At 40.7% G+C, this 18,654-nt stretch overlaps 1 protein-coding gene across 2 annotated transcripts in view; it reads right to left on the bottom strand.

The window, feature by feature from the left end:
• The window catches only part of WDR70 (WD repeat domain 70), a 315,307-nt gene that overhangs the window by 18,244 nt on the left and 278,409 nt on the right, over positions 1 to 18,654 (bottom strand). For both annotated transcript variants that reach the window (XM_004422748.2, XM_087443211.1), the window contains 3 exons: positions 5,801 to 5,901; positions 4,063 to 4,142; positions 1,946 to 2,062 (listed from right to left, as the gene is read on the bottom strand). In XM_004422748.2, coding sequence (XP_004422805.1) covers positions 1,946 to 2,062; positions 4,063 to 4,142; positions 5,801 to 5,901 — 298 coding nt within the window. The remainder of the gene's footprint in view (positions 1 to 1,945; positions 2,063 to 4,062; positions 4,143 to 5,800; positions 5,902 to 18,654) is intronic.

Genomic DNA, 18,654 nt, shown 5'->3' with positions numbered 1-18,654 from the left:
TTAAATGAATGACAGAGTGGGGCCAGAGCTTCAGGTTTACCCCATTTTTGTCATTCCCCACGGAATCAAGGTTTTGAGCACTCTAGGGCTTCTTCAGACTTTGGTTTGAAACCCACAAATCTCAAGAGTGCTTGAGTATCGTCCTTTCAGCTTTCATTTATGATAATCACAACCAGAGCAGGAAATCACCAAACCTCAATTTCCACATAACATTTTTAAATAGAAAAAGATATTTTTTGTTATGTCTTAGTTGCTTAATTTACATAATGATACCAATGTAGGAAGAATTACACATACTTTGCCATGTATACACCTTAAAAAAATTCCTCAGGCATGAACATTTGAAATTCAATTAATAAAAATAACCAACATTTGTTAGATGCTATTTCAGTTTTAAACAAACATATCTTAGGGCTTGCCATTGTCCAGGTACCTTGTAGGAGAGAAAACAAATAAGGTGAACACACCGATTCACATTATTTTACTGTATCATAATTGCTCTAGTAGACAGGAAGCTCCATAAGGGCAAGGATTTGTTCCCCATGGGATCCCCAACAGCTATCCTGATACCCAGTACTCAAAAAAAATGTATGACTTTTTAGGAGGATTTAAAAAAAAAAAAACATGAAAAGCCAAATAGCACTAAATGTTAATTTTATAAATCAAGATAAGAAAAGACTAAATAAGGCAGAAAATAGTTAATTGCCAAAGAATTTGTGTGGCCACTAACTACTACAGCATTTAAAAGGAAGGCAACAGCTCTTTAGGCTGAGGTGGTTAAGGGGGTCTTCAGGAAGAGATGGATCCAATTTGGGAAAGCTTAGAAGACAGAGGTTATTTTCAATGAGCAGAATGGTAAGTACAAAAGCATAGAAAGAGAAAAGCTCAGTGGGCGTTTGGGGGTAGGAGTGACCTGAAAGTCATACGCAAAGAATAGAGCAGAAGAGAAGTGTGGTGTAAAGCTCAAGAGTGGGTTAGAGTCACACTGTAGTGAACTTCGAATCTCTGGAAATGCAACTGGACAGTGGGAAGCTTATACAGATGTGCGGGTGGGAGCAATAAGAAAGCTGGAGGAGTTATGAATAAAAGCTGTAAGATGAATGGAGGTAGGGTGGGGAGAAAAGAGAGTGACCTGAGATAAGGTGCCTAGTTAGAAGGGTATTTCAATAATCCAGGTAAGAGTATTATTTAGGAACTGTGAATAGGATGGTGGCAGAAAAAGTAAAAAAAGAAAAATCGAGATTGGTATGTGAAATGTTTTCAATGCTGAAGTGGCAGACCAAACAGATGTAGGTCCAGAACTCAGGTTCACATGAATCAACAAGTCAAAAGCTATAGGCTTGTGAGCCTAGGACCAATGGAAACTACACAGGTGATAACTGAAAATGGGAATCTGGTAAACGTATGTGCTGTACGATAGCCAATGCTGCCTTTCTTTCTTCTGGTATCTACTTTCTTAAAAACTCTAAGGACTTTTATTCATCTTCTAGGGAAGTGGGCAGCTCCATTTTATCAACACAGAAGTACACGATGGCCACTTTCTGCCTTGTGTGAAACCTAATCCAGCCTGGATTCTGGTCAAAGTACCCAATGTTGTATATTAAGCCAATATTGAGAGCAGTGGTTTTAACACCGGGTTCCCAAGAGTTGGGGCTAAAGTAAACCTACAGGGCTCAAGTTGGAGAGCGAGCAGAAAGGGCTCCAGGCTCCCTCTGTACTTCAGCACAGCAGCTCCATTTTTATCTATTTTACACCAGGATTCTGCATCAGATCTTCAAGCAAAAAGTTCTGATGCTAAAAAGAAAATGTTTGAAAACCCCTTATTTAGTAAAATCTCTCTTAAGACAAAGAGGCACCCAGGCCCAAAAGGTCTTCCCACTTCTATATCAATTACCCCACCCTGCCCCCAATCCCCTTTGCAGGTCACTAGCTAGATCACAGTCACCTGGGCCTGCTACAGGAGGTTCGGGTTTGTGAGACTTCAGGGGATCCAGTCTGTCCTTCTCCAGCTGTTTCCTTGTACTCCGTTGGCGGGGCTCACGGAACATAGGCAAGGCATGAGCTACGAGAAGTCACATTTGAAAAATTTCATTATGATAATAACCCTTCCATCCAAAAACATAGCTAAAGCATGACTAACTGAAAGATGAAATGGAAGTCATGATGACAGCCTTCATCTAATAATAAAAGACAGTCTTACTGTAACCAATTAGCCAATTTTGCTTGAAACCAGTCTCACTGCTCACCTCTCCTGGCAACTAATGGCACTCAGGAAATACTGTTTAATACCGTCATGGAAACATCGGTGAGGCTCCCCATCTCCCAAACCATGGGTAGCAGTTGAACTTAATTTCTGTGGTTTTGAAAAGAAACACTTCACGGGGCTGCCTCTTATTTTTTCTTACAGGACCCAAATACGAATAATGCCAATAGCTTGCCTGTCAGCCCTGAAGTTTCCTCAGATGCCTCATAAACACTGGAGTCACTTCACACGTTTCTGAAATGTGACCACCTCTCAGGAGGAGACAACACTGAGTAACCGGAAGAGGGGAGCACTTATCCCACTGAAACCGGGATAAAGGTTGCCTTGAATGCACGGGGGTGCCTGAATCTCCTGACATGGTGACTTGATGGCGACTTATCCCTACTTCTACATGGTGAACAAAACAAAAGAATAAAAATCAAAGTAATATTTGTCCAATTGTTGTTGGTTGTTTACTTAATGTCAGAATTAAATTTCAGAATATAAAAGAGTATACAAATTTAAAAGGGAAACAGTGTGATACTCTCGGAGAAAGGGATAAGATTATTGGGGGAAGAATTAACTATCTTTTTTTTGACCAAAAAAAGTACTAAAATAATTTCTTTGGATGCATACATGCAGATTAAAACCTGCTTTAAAAGAGAAAACTTTTTCCAGGGGACTGGGGGAGGGAAAGGTTTAAACGGAATTTATAATATGAATGATAGAAACGTCTCTAACACCTCAAAAACACTCCCAGTATCCCTCACCCTCTACCCCTACTACCAGCCTGGGCCAGGACCATATCACTCAGCAGTCAAACATGCCTGCCATGAGTTTCTCTGCCTGAGAAACACAGCCACCCGTCACTCCGTCGGGCAACACGACACAACAGTATTTTCAGGAGGGAGAAAAATAGCTTTTCACTTCAAACAACTGGAGGAATTTCAGTAGGCCGCATGTAATTACAGGAGCTACACTGGTTATGACACCGACCTTAACACTTCTACTCTTGCAAAAAGTGTCATGAGATATCTTTACTCATCATAAGCTCCAAGGGACTTAGTCTTATAGGAGACCCACCACCAAGGAGAAAACCCAGCAGTACAGCGCCCCCTGGGCTTTAGACTGAGACAATGATAAAGTCCACAGGGGCATCTACTAATGATCATTGCTATCGCATCCAAGATTTCCTTCCCAGCCACCACCTGTGACAGGTCTGAGACCTTGGCTCTGGGAAACAAAAATCTTCTAGATTAATGAGGTTGTGTGACAAACCCAAGAGAAGCTGCTCTGTCTGAATAAGATTTCTGATCATACCCCAGGTAGTTAATTTTATATCTAAATGTCTCTGGATCAGTCGATCACATGGTCACAGAATTTCAGAGGGAGCTGGAAGAGACCCTTCACCTAGTCTCCTTACTCTCCTGATAAAGTTCAGTTGTTCAACAGCACACTGCCAGTCAGTAGTAGAACTAGACAAATCCAGGTCTCCTGATTCCAAGACCAGCACTCTTTCTTGTTTATTCTTAGAACAGATTGCTATTCTTTAAAAGGCTGCTATGGAGTAATGCATTAGGCTCAAATAGGCTTTTCCCTTTTGGGTTGAAAGTTACACAAAATAACCCTGTCTCTGTGATGAGTCACAGAAGCTAAAGGGGTTAGCTATTACATGACTTGCAGTCCTGTCCACATAAATGGGATATTTTATAATATATGCCTGAACTCTGAGGGCTTTTTCTGTCTCTAAAGCCATGAGATCAACACCACACTAGAATAGAAGAGAGATGTACGATGGAGAGACCATGCTAACAACTTACGGGTGATGATGTAGTCCTGGGTTAGAGTCTCAGCTTGTTTCGCCTTCCGCTGGGTTTTAACCACACACAATTTTGCTCCCCTGAGGTGGGGTGGGGGGGAGAAATTATTTTCTTCACTTGGTCTTAGAAACAGAAAGTCTATGTCAAAAGCATTAGATATTTTCAGGAACACACTCTGTGCACGCCATCTCACCAACTCCTTGACTTTCTAAGGGATGGCAACAGATGGAGCTCTCAGTGATAAGAGATTAAATGTACAGAAAAGTGAGTCTGTCCGTCAGTGGTTACTACTGAGTGAAAGGGTTGGAGAGGTAACTGGGCAACGGAAGGTTCATTTAAAAAAATCTACAGAAATAACTTAAAATTAAAATCTTAGATATTAATAACATTAATCGACCTTTTCACCCTAAAGGTCACAGGGTTCAAATTTTAGTTTATGTCTCAGATGAAAACAACCTGGGTGGTCCACACCCCAAGTGGCATTTGTCCACTTCTCAAATACAAGAGTACAAGTATCTAGAACTGAGTCCTTGGCAGTGTTGCCAAGGGGCTACAGTCCGAGAATGTGGGGGATTAACCAAAAGTGTGCTTGGAACATTTCACTTCTCCTCCGCAATGATGAGCTATCCCATTCAGGTGGAGCAACCACAAATAAGCAAATTTCTTAAAGTAAAGATTCCAAAGACAGTGCCTGCTAAATGGATGCTATCAAATGGGGTATACTATCAAATGTTGCTCAAGTGGAATAGACTCCCTCTCATGCTAATTACATTAGCACTTTCAATCTCTTTATTAACAAACAAAAAAAATCCTACTGTTCTTAAATACCACAATATATAACTTTATTTTATAGGGCAAGGGTTCCAACTCTAGTCCAGAAAGCTCTGAAGGAAGACGGGACTGTCTGTTTCTGTTCAGAGCCAAATTATGGTCAATGAATACTCATTAACAGAGGATGGGTTTCTTTTCCCCACAAAGGATGTGGGACCTCACAACAGGTTTATGGGGAAGGAAACCCAATGAATTTAGCACATGAATTTCAATACTAACTAACCAAGCCTTACTCTAAAGAAACAGCTAATCAGTCCCTGTACCTTAAGAGAGCGAAACAAAACCATCCTTTTTTGAGCGGTGACAGAAGTCCACCTTTGTGCCCAAGGAAAATGGAAATATCTGAGGGACCAACTGAGCCTCCAGTGAAGTTTCCGGACCCTTGAAACACATTGGGATGCTTAACTTTGGCATTTGAGCTGAGCAAGGGGTTAAACGGGGAAGTATTTGTGCTGTACCCTTCTGTTGGCAGAGAACAACCCTGCCAAACATCCAACCTGATAAAAGCCCAAACAGAAAGGGAACAAAATGGACTAGCCAGTTCCATTTCCTGTAAGTGGCTAGTTCCCTGCTTGTTAATCCCTTACATGCATCACTGCTAATGCCACCATCCAGGGTGGTATGCAAAGTGGGCAGGCCTTCTCCCCCACTTGCACTCAACATTTCAGCTAAAGAACTGCAAATCCCCAGGAAACTTTCACTTTGAATTTTGTGTAGATCAAGGGCGATACTCAAATCCTCTTTAAAGCACAATACTAGGAGTCTGAGGCTCTACTCTGTGCCAGCTGCATTTTCTAAAAGGGTGGATCCCCATCAAAGGGGGAAATAAATAAGAGCAGGGGTGAAAAAAAAGCCTTCCCCCCCAGTTGTTGTCATCCATCTAAAACAGGCAATACTTATGAAATACCTCTGACTCTTGTTGGGGTCATAATAGACTTTAGCCAATCCATTTCCAGTTCCCACCATGATCTGGTTCAGCTTTGGATGCCATAGGCAGCGGACAACACTCTGAAAAGGAAAGGCAAGGTAATCAACTAAAGAGGCCAAATAAAAATGGAAAGAATCCTGCTGGTACTTTGATGGCTAGTTTACTAAACTGAGTATCATCCTGATGGTTACCTGTAACTTTTAGGACATTTTCTTCTAAACTATAAGGCCGTGTTCCTGAAGTTAAGTTCCGTTCCATCACTTATTATCTGTATGATACCCTATAAAAATATAAAAAAAGACGTTCCCTTCCTGACATCCCTCCTCTCCTTTCCTGACAGCCCTGAAACCACAAAGTTAGGCTTTCCCAGCTCCACTGCCATGTGAGGCTGGCATCTTGGAACGCTGAACCCACATAATTCAGTTCTGCTTACTAACGAAGCAGATTTAGATCTCAGTGTTTCATGCTTGTACACACACAGTTATGTCCCTCTAGACAGCAGACTGAGGCCAGGTGGTTATTGTTTTCAGTTCACAAAGATCCAAATCTCATAAAGCTTTTTTAGGAACAACACATATTTGCAGGCATTGAATAATATGTCCCTATCTATGAGATAAACCAGCAGGATAATAGCAGAAGTAAAACAGAAATACAGAATACAGACTTGACACTAACCTGAATGAAACACTGTTTAAGAGAAGGTTCACTGGAGTTATGATCCTTTGAATTCATTACTGGTGAGAAAAATAAGTGGTGCTCTGGGGTCAAAAAGAACCACAAGTTCTCCGTGAGAACTACAACCTGTTTTTAATTTTTGTCTGCAGTAAGAGCGCAGAGGTGGGAGGAACAGCAGGGATAGAATTAAGGAGAAAAAAGATGAAGCTAAAGTTGGTAGGCAGAAACATCATGTGCTAGGTTCTGCAGATCTCGCTCTGATAGAACAAGAAATGAGTGGAAACGTCAACTCAACATTTATTAAGAACCTATCACGTGCCAAACAATGTACAAGGACTGAGGAAAAAGGATACAATTAGATAATGCCATTTTACATTCTAATAGTAAAATTAAAATCATGGCATCTCTGTCTCCCAAGTCTACCTTGGGCTGAACTTCTTTGGTTTCTTCCCCTTAACCAGCCCGCTCTTTTGTTAAGACAGACTATCTGGGAATCTCTGCACTCCCTTTTGAGAGAAATTCTGGCTCCCACCTGACCGGCAAAAAAATATGCGTAGAGTTAAAGGGCTACAAATCCTTTTCTGAGATTCCTAAGGAACTACGGAGGAAATGTTAAGAGTCTTCAGGACTTCTACTTCATGTCTGACAATACTCTAGAAGAGTCGTTCTTAAGCTCTGCACCACTAAAGAGATGTTCTATTGAGAAAAGCAAATCAGAGGGACTGTGTTTTCCCTGTCAGTAGGGGGAAAATTAAATTAAAAGGGCAGGTTTTCACAATTTTAAGCTTTCTTCCCACAATTTTTCTTAAATCTATGGTGCCTGCTACCCAATGTCTACTAGCAAGTGCTAAAAGATGATAAAACGTATATAATAGTGAGTGAATATTAACTGAAAAACTTGAAAATAGTAAATCATACACAGTTAGACATTTTTGGGGGGGTTTTCACTGTTTTGTATACATGCTCATGGAACATACTTTATAACGCATGCATATAAAGAGTCACATTTTCTCCTAATAAAACCGTGCCTGGTTGGTAAGATAGAATGAAGCATATCAATAGCTCATGGTCTACAAAGTACAGCCTGATTTCCAGGTGCTCTGCCACTGAGACTAATTTGAGAACCATGCCTAGACCACTGGAAATTTCCAGATGGTTACAGCCAGGTATGTGGAAACATGAGAAGAGGCACAAACATACTTCATAAACTCTATCTAGAATAAGTTCATCCAAGCCAATACTCATCTCCTTCAAGTCTCTGCTTAAACATCACTGCTACCCAGACCACCCTATTTAAAATTGTACCCCACAACTCCCCTTATTCTTCTTTTTCTTTTTTTAATATCCTGTATCACCTTTTAACATAATATATAATTTATTGTTAATTGTGCTTATTGTCTGCCTCCCCCAGTGGAACGTATGTTCCACACAGGCAGAGATCTAAGTCTGTCTTACGCAGCAATGTATCCCAAGTGCCTAGATTCGTGTCTGGTGCTCACTGAATGTTTGCTAAAGAAATGAATTAAAAGTTACAGTTCAAGCAAGCCTAAATGGATTGCTTTGCTAAGTAGAGTTGGAGACAATTTTCAAGTTAAAATCATTACTACCTATGAGGAATAATTTTATTTTTCCAGGTCATTATTACTCTCAAGTATCCTACAAATGCAGTAAGGTTAGCTTCCTCTTAATGTGGTCTTAAAAAGAGGGATGTGCATGAACCAGCGAGCAAGAGAAGATAGTGAGAGGGGCTTTTATGGATCTTCAGAAATCTCAGCCACCCACACATGGCCCCAGGATAATCTTAAGGGCACAGTATTAAAGTTATTTCTCTTCCTTGGTTCTCTAGAGGTTGGGCTAAGCAATCTAAGATTACTGGTTCTCAATATGTTTTCAAGTGAGCAGGGTGCAGAACTGGAAAAGATCCACAATGTAGGCCTGGTAAATTCCAAGACACTCAGCCAAATAGGCAGTTTCCAGGGGCAGCAGGTTACTGTTACTCTCTCCCTCTACACTGAGGGTGTCAATGTTTGAGAAGGGCAACCGTCCAGGCCAACAGACCAACGTCGGATTGCTTTCCAGGGAGTCCAAGTTCAGGGCACTGTACCTCTGTTTCTGTTCACATCCTTTACCCTCCAGAGCTCTTAGACACACATACGGCTGGTCAGCATAAACTCTTACGGAGAAGCACATTTATCCCCCTTTTCACACAGAAGCAAAGAGAAGGCAAATAAGACCCCTTGAACTAAACAGTCATTCCAGAGCTCCATCCACTATGGCGATGAGTCACCAACGCCGCCAATGAGGGCTTGTGAGCAGTCTGACTTCGGCAAAGGATACTTAAGGCTCAATTACCCTAAGACTGGTTATTAATCAAATACTACAGGGATTCCAAAACATGGAATGAAGAAACAGAATTCAAAGTCAAAGGTGGGTGGGCCTTTTTTGTTTATTAATATTTATTGTGTGTGTTTAGCTAACCTTTGTAAACTTTGCAGCTAATGCGGCTCCACACTTTGTCCTGTCAAGGAAATGCATCTTATAGCAGAGAGCTGGCCATCTGCCAAACCAAACAATCCCTGAGACAGAGGCGAGGCTGGGGAGCAAGCAGAGCTGCCACGCTGCTAACTTGTCAAACATCCATACAGGGCTTTACTTAACAACAATGGGACACGTGCCTGCTAGAAGCCCAAGGAACCATCAGAAGACAGATGAGCTGTAAGTACTTAGAAAGAGTGCATTCACTCAATCGCCCATCCACCCAAGACTTCCTTCATTCTCTGTTCTTGAAGAGGTGCTTCTGTGACTGTGGGCTTGACATACTCAGACCTACAGATTTACTGAGCGATGCAGCAAATGAAGGGTAGAGAGCACATCTGAATCGAAGGACCAGAGAAGAATGTCATGACATGAGATTTCAAAGAAAAAGCTTTCACATTGTATCATGAGATTCAAATGGCAGAAGGCCACTGTAGTGCAAAGAACCAGATTCTGAAACTAGTCTGCAGATTTTAATATACTGATTTCCTTAATTAAACTGATAAGGCGTTTTATTCTTACACTAATCTACTTCATCTTACTAAAACATGCGGGTCCACTAATGGCTTCCCCAAGCTGCCTAAGCTGCAATCCATTTTAGCATAAAATTAGGTTTAGTCTTTCAAACCAAAGCCCACTTTCATTTCAGCATTATAATTTGGCAGTGCAGAGTAACCAGAATCTGCCCCAAAAGTACTTAGCTCTAGCAGCAGCCACAAAGAGACGATAACCGAGGTTGGGGATAATTAGCAAGATGATAAGAAAGAGTTACAAGACTTTAATGTGCTCAACATAGAAATCTTTCTTCACTGTAGAGACCAAAGGAAAAAGAGCGGGGTGGGCTGGGGAAGAAGAGAGCACCGTGTACAAATGGCAGTGTCAAGATTCCAAAACAGGAATTTTGGGATTACCCCTGAGCAAAAGTGAAAAGGCCACACTGGGGCCAGCCCAGTGGCATAGAGGGTTAGGTTCTCGCGCTCTGCTTCGGCAGCCTGGGGTTTGCGGGTTCGGATCCCGGGCACGGATCTAACACTGCTCATCCGGCCATGCTGTGGCAGCATCTCACATACAAAACATAGAGGAAGACTGGCAGAGATGTTGGCTCAGGGACAATCTTCCCTCAGGCAAAAAGAGGAAGACTGCAATAGATGTTAGCTCAGGGCCAATCTTCCTCACTTAAAAAAAAAAAAGTGATAAGGCCACAAAAAAATTCCAAATAATTTATTTCTGTGGCTTTTTGGTTTACTTTAACTGAAATTATGAAGCAAATAAGGAGAGGAGGAGGTAACCAATGAGAGAAATGAATTTATATTGTAGGACACGGTGGGAAGGGAACTATTAGGTATCTGGAATTTTATGTTATTTAAAATAACTGAATCCTCACAACAATACTACAAAATTAGTAATCTCATCCCCATTTCACAAGGAGAAGAAACTGAGGTTTGTCAGAGGGTGGGTAACCTTCCCAAGGTAACATCACTTGTATATAGAGGAGCTGAGATCAGCAGGCAGGTTTTCCAACTCCAATGCTGATTCCCTTATACAACTAATTACGCAAAGTCCTATTTTAGAAGATGAGGAGAAAAGGGACGTGGGGGATTTTAAATCATTTCCAAATCCACCTAACCCAGAAGTAGAAATCTTAGCAAGTTTATATCAAAAAGCAGACGGTGTTATTAAAATCATAAAGGAAAAAGCCCACTACTACCCAGTTCACAAATGTTACTATAAAAGAAATCAATGCCTGCGTAACATCTTAGGCATCTGTAATGCACATATCCAAACATCTTTACATCCTGACTCTACTTTACATGCTAAAAGAAGCCCAACATCCTTCATAATTTTATATCTTAAAGATGATTATGATGAAACACCATTTCCTGATCCTTCCCAGCTGCTGACCCACACTGTAAACCAAACTCCATCTGGTTTTACATGTTTGGTTTTTGTCATATAGTATAAGAAGGGATAAGCTAACTCAGTGACTAATTGGGAGAACAAGTAGTTTTGAGAATTTTCAAATAAAGAGCCTTACACCTGTCTGTGAAGGAGACTGTCAGACAGTTTTGCAGACTTGTACAGAGGCAGCCTCATAGTCGTGGACATCCTCAGTACTACCCAATACATCTGAACGGCCGTACGTGTGCTGATCCCCAAGGCCAAGAACACAGATCAAGATGTGAGTCCAAAACAAATAAAAAGAAGGCAGATGAAAATGGAAAGGTACTGGAGAAGGAACTTTCTTCAGATTTCCAGAAGCCCAAGTTTTATTTCACAGAGAAAGAAAAACCGCTTTCCACATTAAAATATTGAGCCAGGGAGGTAGAAGAGTAAGACGGGAATTCTTTCAACTTTTCCAGGCTATTTTGTCCTGTCCTCCCAAAGCTTTGCTTTTCCCAAACTTGGATTATTTTGCAGTATGCATGGGCTATAGGGCTTGGCCTCATCCCTCTAAAGTTCAGGAAGCAAGCCTCAGTCTCCAATAAATAAGACTCTTCAACACCCACCTGATCTCCATGGAGATCCCTCAAATGGAAAAGATTAAAGACAGACATTTTCTCTGTTCCTCTCTCTAAGTGAGCATGCACTTATCCTTTTTTCCTCCTCCACACTCCTCCAACTCCAAGGAAGTTCTACCATAGGGCCAGACTTGTAACAATTGTCACTCTTTGCTGGAAATCTTTTCAATCTTCCCCCTTCCCTGCCCCAAATAATTCTCTCTCTGACAAACCAGATAGAAGCTCAATAGTGAAAAGAAAAAATGCCATAGCACTTTTATAAATGTAAGGGGTTGCTGCAGAAAAACTAAACAAGGAAAAGTGTTACTCTATACCTGCCATAATATTTGGTACAGATGCATAGATTATGCTTCTTAAAAACTGGCACCTAATTATCAAATTAATTCTCATCAAATCCATGGAAAATGCATTTATTAAAATCAGTTCATTTACAGCCCATGCTCTAAAATTAAGGTAACTGCTAAAGCAGCAAAAATCTGGAAACTGGTAATTGTCCTTGGCACTAAATGAATCACATCTGTAACTGATAATAAACTTGCCTAAAGAATTTCATCACGAGAAAAAGTTCTCAGAGAAAATGGAAGGTCTCTTGGGTAAGAAAATTAAATACAATTTTCTTCATCTAATTCAAAACACTAAATGTTAGTTTGCTCCAATCCTTCTATTTGAGAAGAAATTACAACGGCAAAGAAATCACAAATAATGGCTGAAGAAAACGTGGTAATTATTCTTATTAACGACAGTCTGGGAGCAGGAAACAAACAGGAGGCTGGAAACTGGAGCCCACAGGGTGAGGAACACTGGTGGTGGGTCCTACAAGGCAAATACCCCAGAAGCCCCATACCCCAATGATTCCACTTAGACGTAGCACTTACTGGAGGCACATTCTCAAAATCCTAGCAGAGCTTTCCACTGGTGGGCACAGGATGCGTTGTGGTGTGCCAAGATATAGAGCCTCTCAGGCCTGAGAGAGGGACTCCAGGAAAAGTAAGGAGCCTCAAGAAAGTCACTTCCAGCAAAGAGTAGCCTTATCTGTTTATATTACATACTATCATCTATTTAGGGGAGCAGCTTGTGAAAAAGCTTGGGAAGCACTACCTAAGGCCATCTCTCTCAATCTAATCTACACAGACCCAGGCCCCTACACCCTTCTTAATTTATCAATAGAGATGGGCATAAGGACAATAACCATAAATTCTTTTGTTTATCTGAATAAATAAGCACAAATGAATAAAACTATTAAATCCCAAACTACTAGATAAGAAATATATATGATCAGATCTTGGAAACTGTCAAGTATGTACAACCAAAAAAATACAGGAAAAGCTGAATCTTCAAAGATGAACTACACAGGATATATAAAGCACTATTTATCTTAATAAAGTATAGGTGAAGATGTTTTACAAATAATACTCTTTTATTTAGCCCTCTGGGGGTCTCACAACCCCTCCTCATACAAGACACACATTATCTATCACTCCAAAAAAGAAAAAAATGCTATCCTGGGATATGTGTTAATTATAGATCTCTTTCTTCCCCATACTATATATAATTGTGCAAGTCTGGCCAGAGTTCTGATAGAACAGCTGGAAAACTTGTTACCAAAGATTGTTCATCAAATTCAGGTTGGAAGGGGAAAAACTGTCATAGAAAATCCTACAAGATGTAAAGTCCTTCACTTGGTCTTCTATCAGTGGGAGGTAATATGGTGCTGGGGTTAGACAACAGAGCACTAGTCGTTATTGTATTGTATGTTTACACATTATATAAAGAATAGTGTGTCATTTTGAACACCTTTAAACATCTACAAAATCAAGTTCTCCTTTCCTGATATTTTATAGAGGAGTCATATGTTTCTTTTTTAGGGTTGCATTATCTAGTGGCTGATTTTTCGTCCAGTTTGCCATTCATGGCAATCATGGCTATATTAGGAAATACAGACAAGTTTAAATACCAATTAAATAAAACACCAAACTTTTGTGCAGAGAAGGAAAAAATAGTTTCTATTTAATCAAAAGGGAAACACTGGTTGTTTCTACTGACTAGAAATGGAAGCAAAACAGTAAACAGAAAACATTTCCTTGAAACTGCTGACACCAATAAGTAGTAGATGCCTTTTAATATAGCCTGGTACCGGGTTAAATGACTCTAGAGAATGGATAAACTATTAAATTGGACAAGCCCTGTTTTCAGTCCTCATTCTTCTGCCTTCAACAATTTACGAAGCCTGAAGCAGCATGTGAGGGCCCTTCATCTCACTGTAACACCCAAACGAGATCGCTGTCAAACAGTAACCATAGGAAAAGACATCTCACTATAGGTTTTGCATCTGGATTCCTACAGTAAGCATAATTGCAAAGAAAAATGCTGAATGGAGAACCTAAATAACTGTACCTGAATTAAGAGTCTACTGGCTAAATAAACTTATAAAATTTTTCTTTTAAAAGAGACTAGAGATGAGAACAAAAAGGAAGTGATAAGTGTATCACAACTTGTCTTCTACTGGAAGGAGGAACAATGATTCAATTTTTGATAAAACATGGTGACAAATTCCAGCAAGTAATTTCTACTTCAAAGCACAGTGTGTTTTACAAAATAGATCCAGGGAACAGATCATATTCATTAACAGTATAACAACCTAAACAAATTATATTCATTAGAGTTTTAAATTACCAGTATTTTAAGCATCCATAGTACATTTGTGTTTCCTCCACCAAACTCAAAACACAGCTATTTCTAGTAAGTTTGAAAAAGGATCAAGTTTTAAAGAAGCAGAGAAAATAAAATGTGTACTTCTTTCATCAAATCTAAAAGAAAACATATTTATGCTCTGAAATTCCAAATTAATTAGATAAACCTATTAATAAAAAACAAAAACAAGAGAAGGTGGTAGGGAATAGGCTATTACAGTAAGTTCCAATAAGAACATACTAGAATAAAATAAAAGGTAAAGCAAAATTAACAAAAACATTTTTACCAAACACCTACTATGTGCCATGTATTGTGCAAAGCATTAGGAATATAATGCCCTTACCACCCACATGGCACTGAGGAGACCCCTACTCCAATTTGGTCACTAAAGAATTTAGAAATGGCTGAGAAGAGAGCATCAAAGATAAGAGAAGTGTTGAGAAAATATGACCTATAAGGAAACGTTAAAAAAGAAAAAACAACTAAGCCTGGTTCACTTAGACAAGGCTGAACAGTAACTTTATAATCTTCAAGGAAATAGAGGATGTTGACCAGCTGTTCTCCAACTCCATGAGGACTAGAGTAAAGGATGTGGGCCCTAAGCATGAGAATGTGAGGCTAAAAGTAAAGAAGAAAAAAAGATCTGATGGTAAGGGATTTCATAAACAAGAATGAACTCTTTAGGGAGGTTGTAAATCTGTTAAAATTAAGTCTAATTTTCATATAGGAGAGTTAAGCCATAGTTCTCAGGTGGGCAAGGAGATGGACTCTGGAAGATAATACTGAGAAACTGAGCAAGGTATGCCTCATGCCAGATGGCAGCTAATAAAGCAAAAGCCAGTAGCTTTGCCTGTGGTGTAGTTATGTCAAGGGAACATACCACCGGAGTAAGAGAGGTGACTCATACTGGGATCAATGGTATTATTTTATTTCCTACATATGAATGTCCTTGCAAATGTGCAGCAATCTTGGAAGCTTCCTCCTAGGCACATCTGCTGCAATTTGTACAATTTCATTATGTGTTTCCCATCACCACTGTAATTTGTTTAATTAAAAAAAAAAATGGTTTTGGGTGAGACAGAGAAAACACATTCCACTCAGTCTCTCCTTCTGAATGTGGTTATAAAACCTGGACAGAAGGCATGGCGCACCTACTTGAGGACTCTGAAGAGTAAAGAGTAGTAGGTGGACTGGGGAATTAGTCCAGAATTCAAAGTATCACTGAAGCAGAAGTGAGTTTACCATTTCCTCCACTCTGGTACTCCATACCCCCTGCCAAAAAAAAAAAAATCTTTGATGAACAAAATATCAAAATTTTAAATAAAGACAGGATCAGTCCAACTGAGTTTTCCTTTTACCTCAGGCTATAAAATGGCTTGGCACAGCACTGTTACTGATCCTATTTTTATTTAAAATATTGGCATTTTATTCATCATGAATTTTTTGGATTAATTTTGATTCTTTTATAATGTTGCATTAAAATGTTATCTTGATTACCGAGGTTTTTGGCACCTCCTTAAATTTTGTGCTTGAGCCTCACCCTAGTCCTGCCTCAACCTATATCTCACCCTATTACATAAAATGAGCTCAAAATGAACAACAGACCTAAATGTAAAACATAAAACTTTTAGAAGAAAACAGAAGAAAATCTGTATGACCTGGAGTCAGTCAAGTTCTTAGATGTGACACTAGAAGTACTTTCTATAAAAGAAGAAACTGATAAATGAGACATTATCAAAATTAAAATCTTTTGTTTTGTAAAAGACACTATTAAGAAAAAGAGGACGGTGTTAAGATGGTGGTGTAGGCAGACTCTGAACTCACCTCCTCCCATGGACACAACAAATTGACAACTACTCTTGGAACAATGACCCCTGAGAGAGAACTGAAAAATGGATAAAAAGAACCCCTGCAACAAGGGACAGTGCTGACCGAGGTGGAAGAGGCAGAAATTCCTTTCTGAAGAGGAAAAAAGCCACCTTAGCCATGGGGCTTCATGCCAGCCAACCAGGAGCAATCCTAAGGTACAAAGCCTTTCCTGGAGGAGCACGGGATCTGAGTGGGGAAGCAATACCGCTATAAGCAGCTTTTGGACTCAGCACAACCGAGACAAGTGTCATAATATCTGGCTTTGCTGGATATTAACTACAACAGGGAATACCCCCAGAGAAGCTATCATACATAAGGGGAAAAAAGTCGGCTCTTAACAGGGCCCCACACAAATTCACCCATTTTGGAAAGCAACCTAAAATCACCAGAAAGAAAGGTGTACAGTCCTTTGGTGAAAAGACTCACCTGATAGGCTCTGGGTGCATCCCAGTGAAAAGAAAGACCTCTCCAGGGACTGAAACATTGGTGGTGGTTATTATTGTGACCTAGCACAGGCGTGCTGACACAGACACTGGCAGACGCCATTGGAGTTCTTCCCCTGGCCTGTTAGTCCAGGGTCTGCTCCATCCACTAGAGCACTGATTTAATCCAGCTCAGCCAGGGCAGGCAGCCCACCCTAGGGACTGGCCCCACCCAACAGCAAGCCCTTGGGCAACTTGTGGGCCTGCACAGGCGGGGTGCCTGGATCCTCTACAGCCTGGCAAGTGGGTCTGCCTCTGCAGGGCAGGGCATGCATGAGGAGTGGGTGGAGTGTGTGGAGCGTTGCTGGAGTGTGTGGGGCCTCTGCAGTGGGGCGACTGGGTCCATCCACTTCAGTGGGTCGGAGCGCGCACACGGGGCAAGACTGTGTTGACGGTGTGTGTGGCTCTGCGGGCGGTGGGGCTTGTCAGCTGCAGCAGACTTGTGCTTCTTAAACAGCCACATAGGGGATCAGCTCCACTTTCCTAAGCCTGAAACAATTGGGTGCTCCCATGCCCGGGGCAAGCCCCACTCAGCTGCAATCCTGAGAGAGCTGACAACAGCCTTGCAGTTCAGAGGCCTACAGCAATTGTGAGCCCCTGAACCTACCAATCAGTCATGCTGGGAGCCTACTCACTTAACAGAAAACTGCAACAGGAATATTCTATTCGACCTTGCAGCCAATTTTCCTGGGGATCCTCATGCCTGATAAAGCGACTGAAGGGTCCATAGCAACAACATGCAGCTGAGCATTACAACCAGCCAGCCAGGCGGACAGCCTAGCGTCCCTTGGCACCTGCAGCAAGAGCAAACCTGCCACAACAGAAGGACACACGGAGCCCACACAGAGGTCACACCTGGAACATTTGGAAGTGGTGAAGAGAAGGAAGCACACTGCTGGACCTCATAAGGCATCTCTTACATAAGGCCACCTCTCCAAGATCAGGAAACATAGCTGACCTACCTAACACACAGATATAAGCACAGAGAAAGAGTCAAAATGAGGAGACAAAGGAATATGTTCCAAGCAAGGGAACAAAACAAAACCCCAGAAGAAGAACTAAACAAAACAGAAATAAAGAATCTACCTGAAAGGGTTCAAACAAAAAGTCATAAGGATGCTCACTGATCTTGGGAGAAGAATACATGAACTCAGTGAGAACTTCAACAAAGAATTGGAACATATAAAAAAGAACCAATCAGAAATGAAGAATACAATACTGGAAATGAAAAATTCACTAGAGGGACTCAATAGCAGAGCAGATGATACAGAAGAATGGATCAGCGAGTTGGACGATAGAGAAGAGGAAATCACCCCAGCTGAATAGATAAAAGAAAAAAGAATTAAAAAGAATGAGGACAGTCTAAGGGACCTCTGGGACAACATTAAGCACACTAACATCCATATTATAGGTGTCCCAGAAGGAGAAGAGAGAGACAAAGGGGCAGAGAATCTATTTGAAGAAATAATAGCTGAAAACTTTCCTAACCTAAAGAAGGAAACAGACATCCAGGTACAGGAAGTGCAGAGAGCACCAAACAAGATAAACTCAAAGTGGCCCACACCAAGACACATCATAATTAAAATGACAACAGATAAACTCAAAGAGGCCCACACCAAGACACATCATAATTAAAATGACACAAATTAAAGATGAAGAGAGAATCCTAAAAGCCACAAGAGAAAGGTAACAAGTTACATCCAAAGGAAACCCCATGAAGCTATCAGCTGACTTCTCAGTAGAAAACTTACAGGCTAGAAGGGAGTGGCATAATATATTTAAAGTGCTGAAAGGAAAAAACCTACAGCCAAGAATATGCTACCTGGAAAGGTTATCAATCAGAATCGAAGAAGAGATAAAGAGCTTCCCAGACAAGCAAAACCTAAAGGAGTTTATCACCAAGAAGCCAGCCTTACAAGAAATGCTAAAGCTACTTATTTATCTGGAAAAGAGAAAACCACAAATAGGAATAAGAAAAATATCCAAAAAAAGCAATAAAATCACTAGTGAAGGCAAATATACAGTAAAGGTAGCAGATCAACCACCTATGAAGCTAATATGA

Source organism: Ceratotherium simum, chromosome 18 (assembly GCF_057802395.1).
Source record: "Ceratotherium simum simum isolate JZ-2026a chromosome 18, ASM5780239v1, whole genome shotgun sequence".
In the NCBI taxonomy this organism is placed as follows: Eukaryota; Metazoa; Chordata; class Mammalia; order Perissodactyla; family Rhinocerotidae; genus Ceratotherium; species Ceratotherium simum.
The sequence above is the reverse complement of the archived record's forward strand: the minus strand, read 5'-3'. Positions and strand labels throughout refer to the sequence as shown.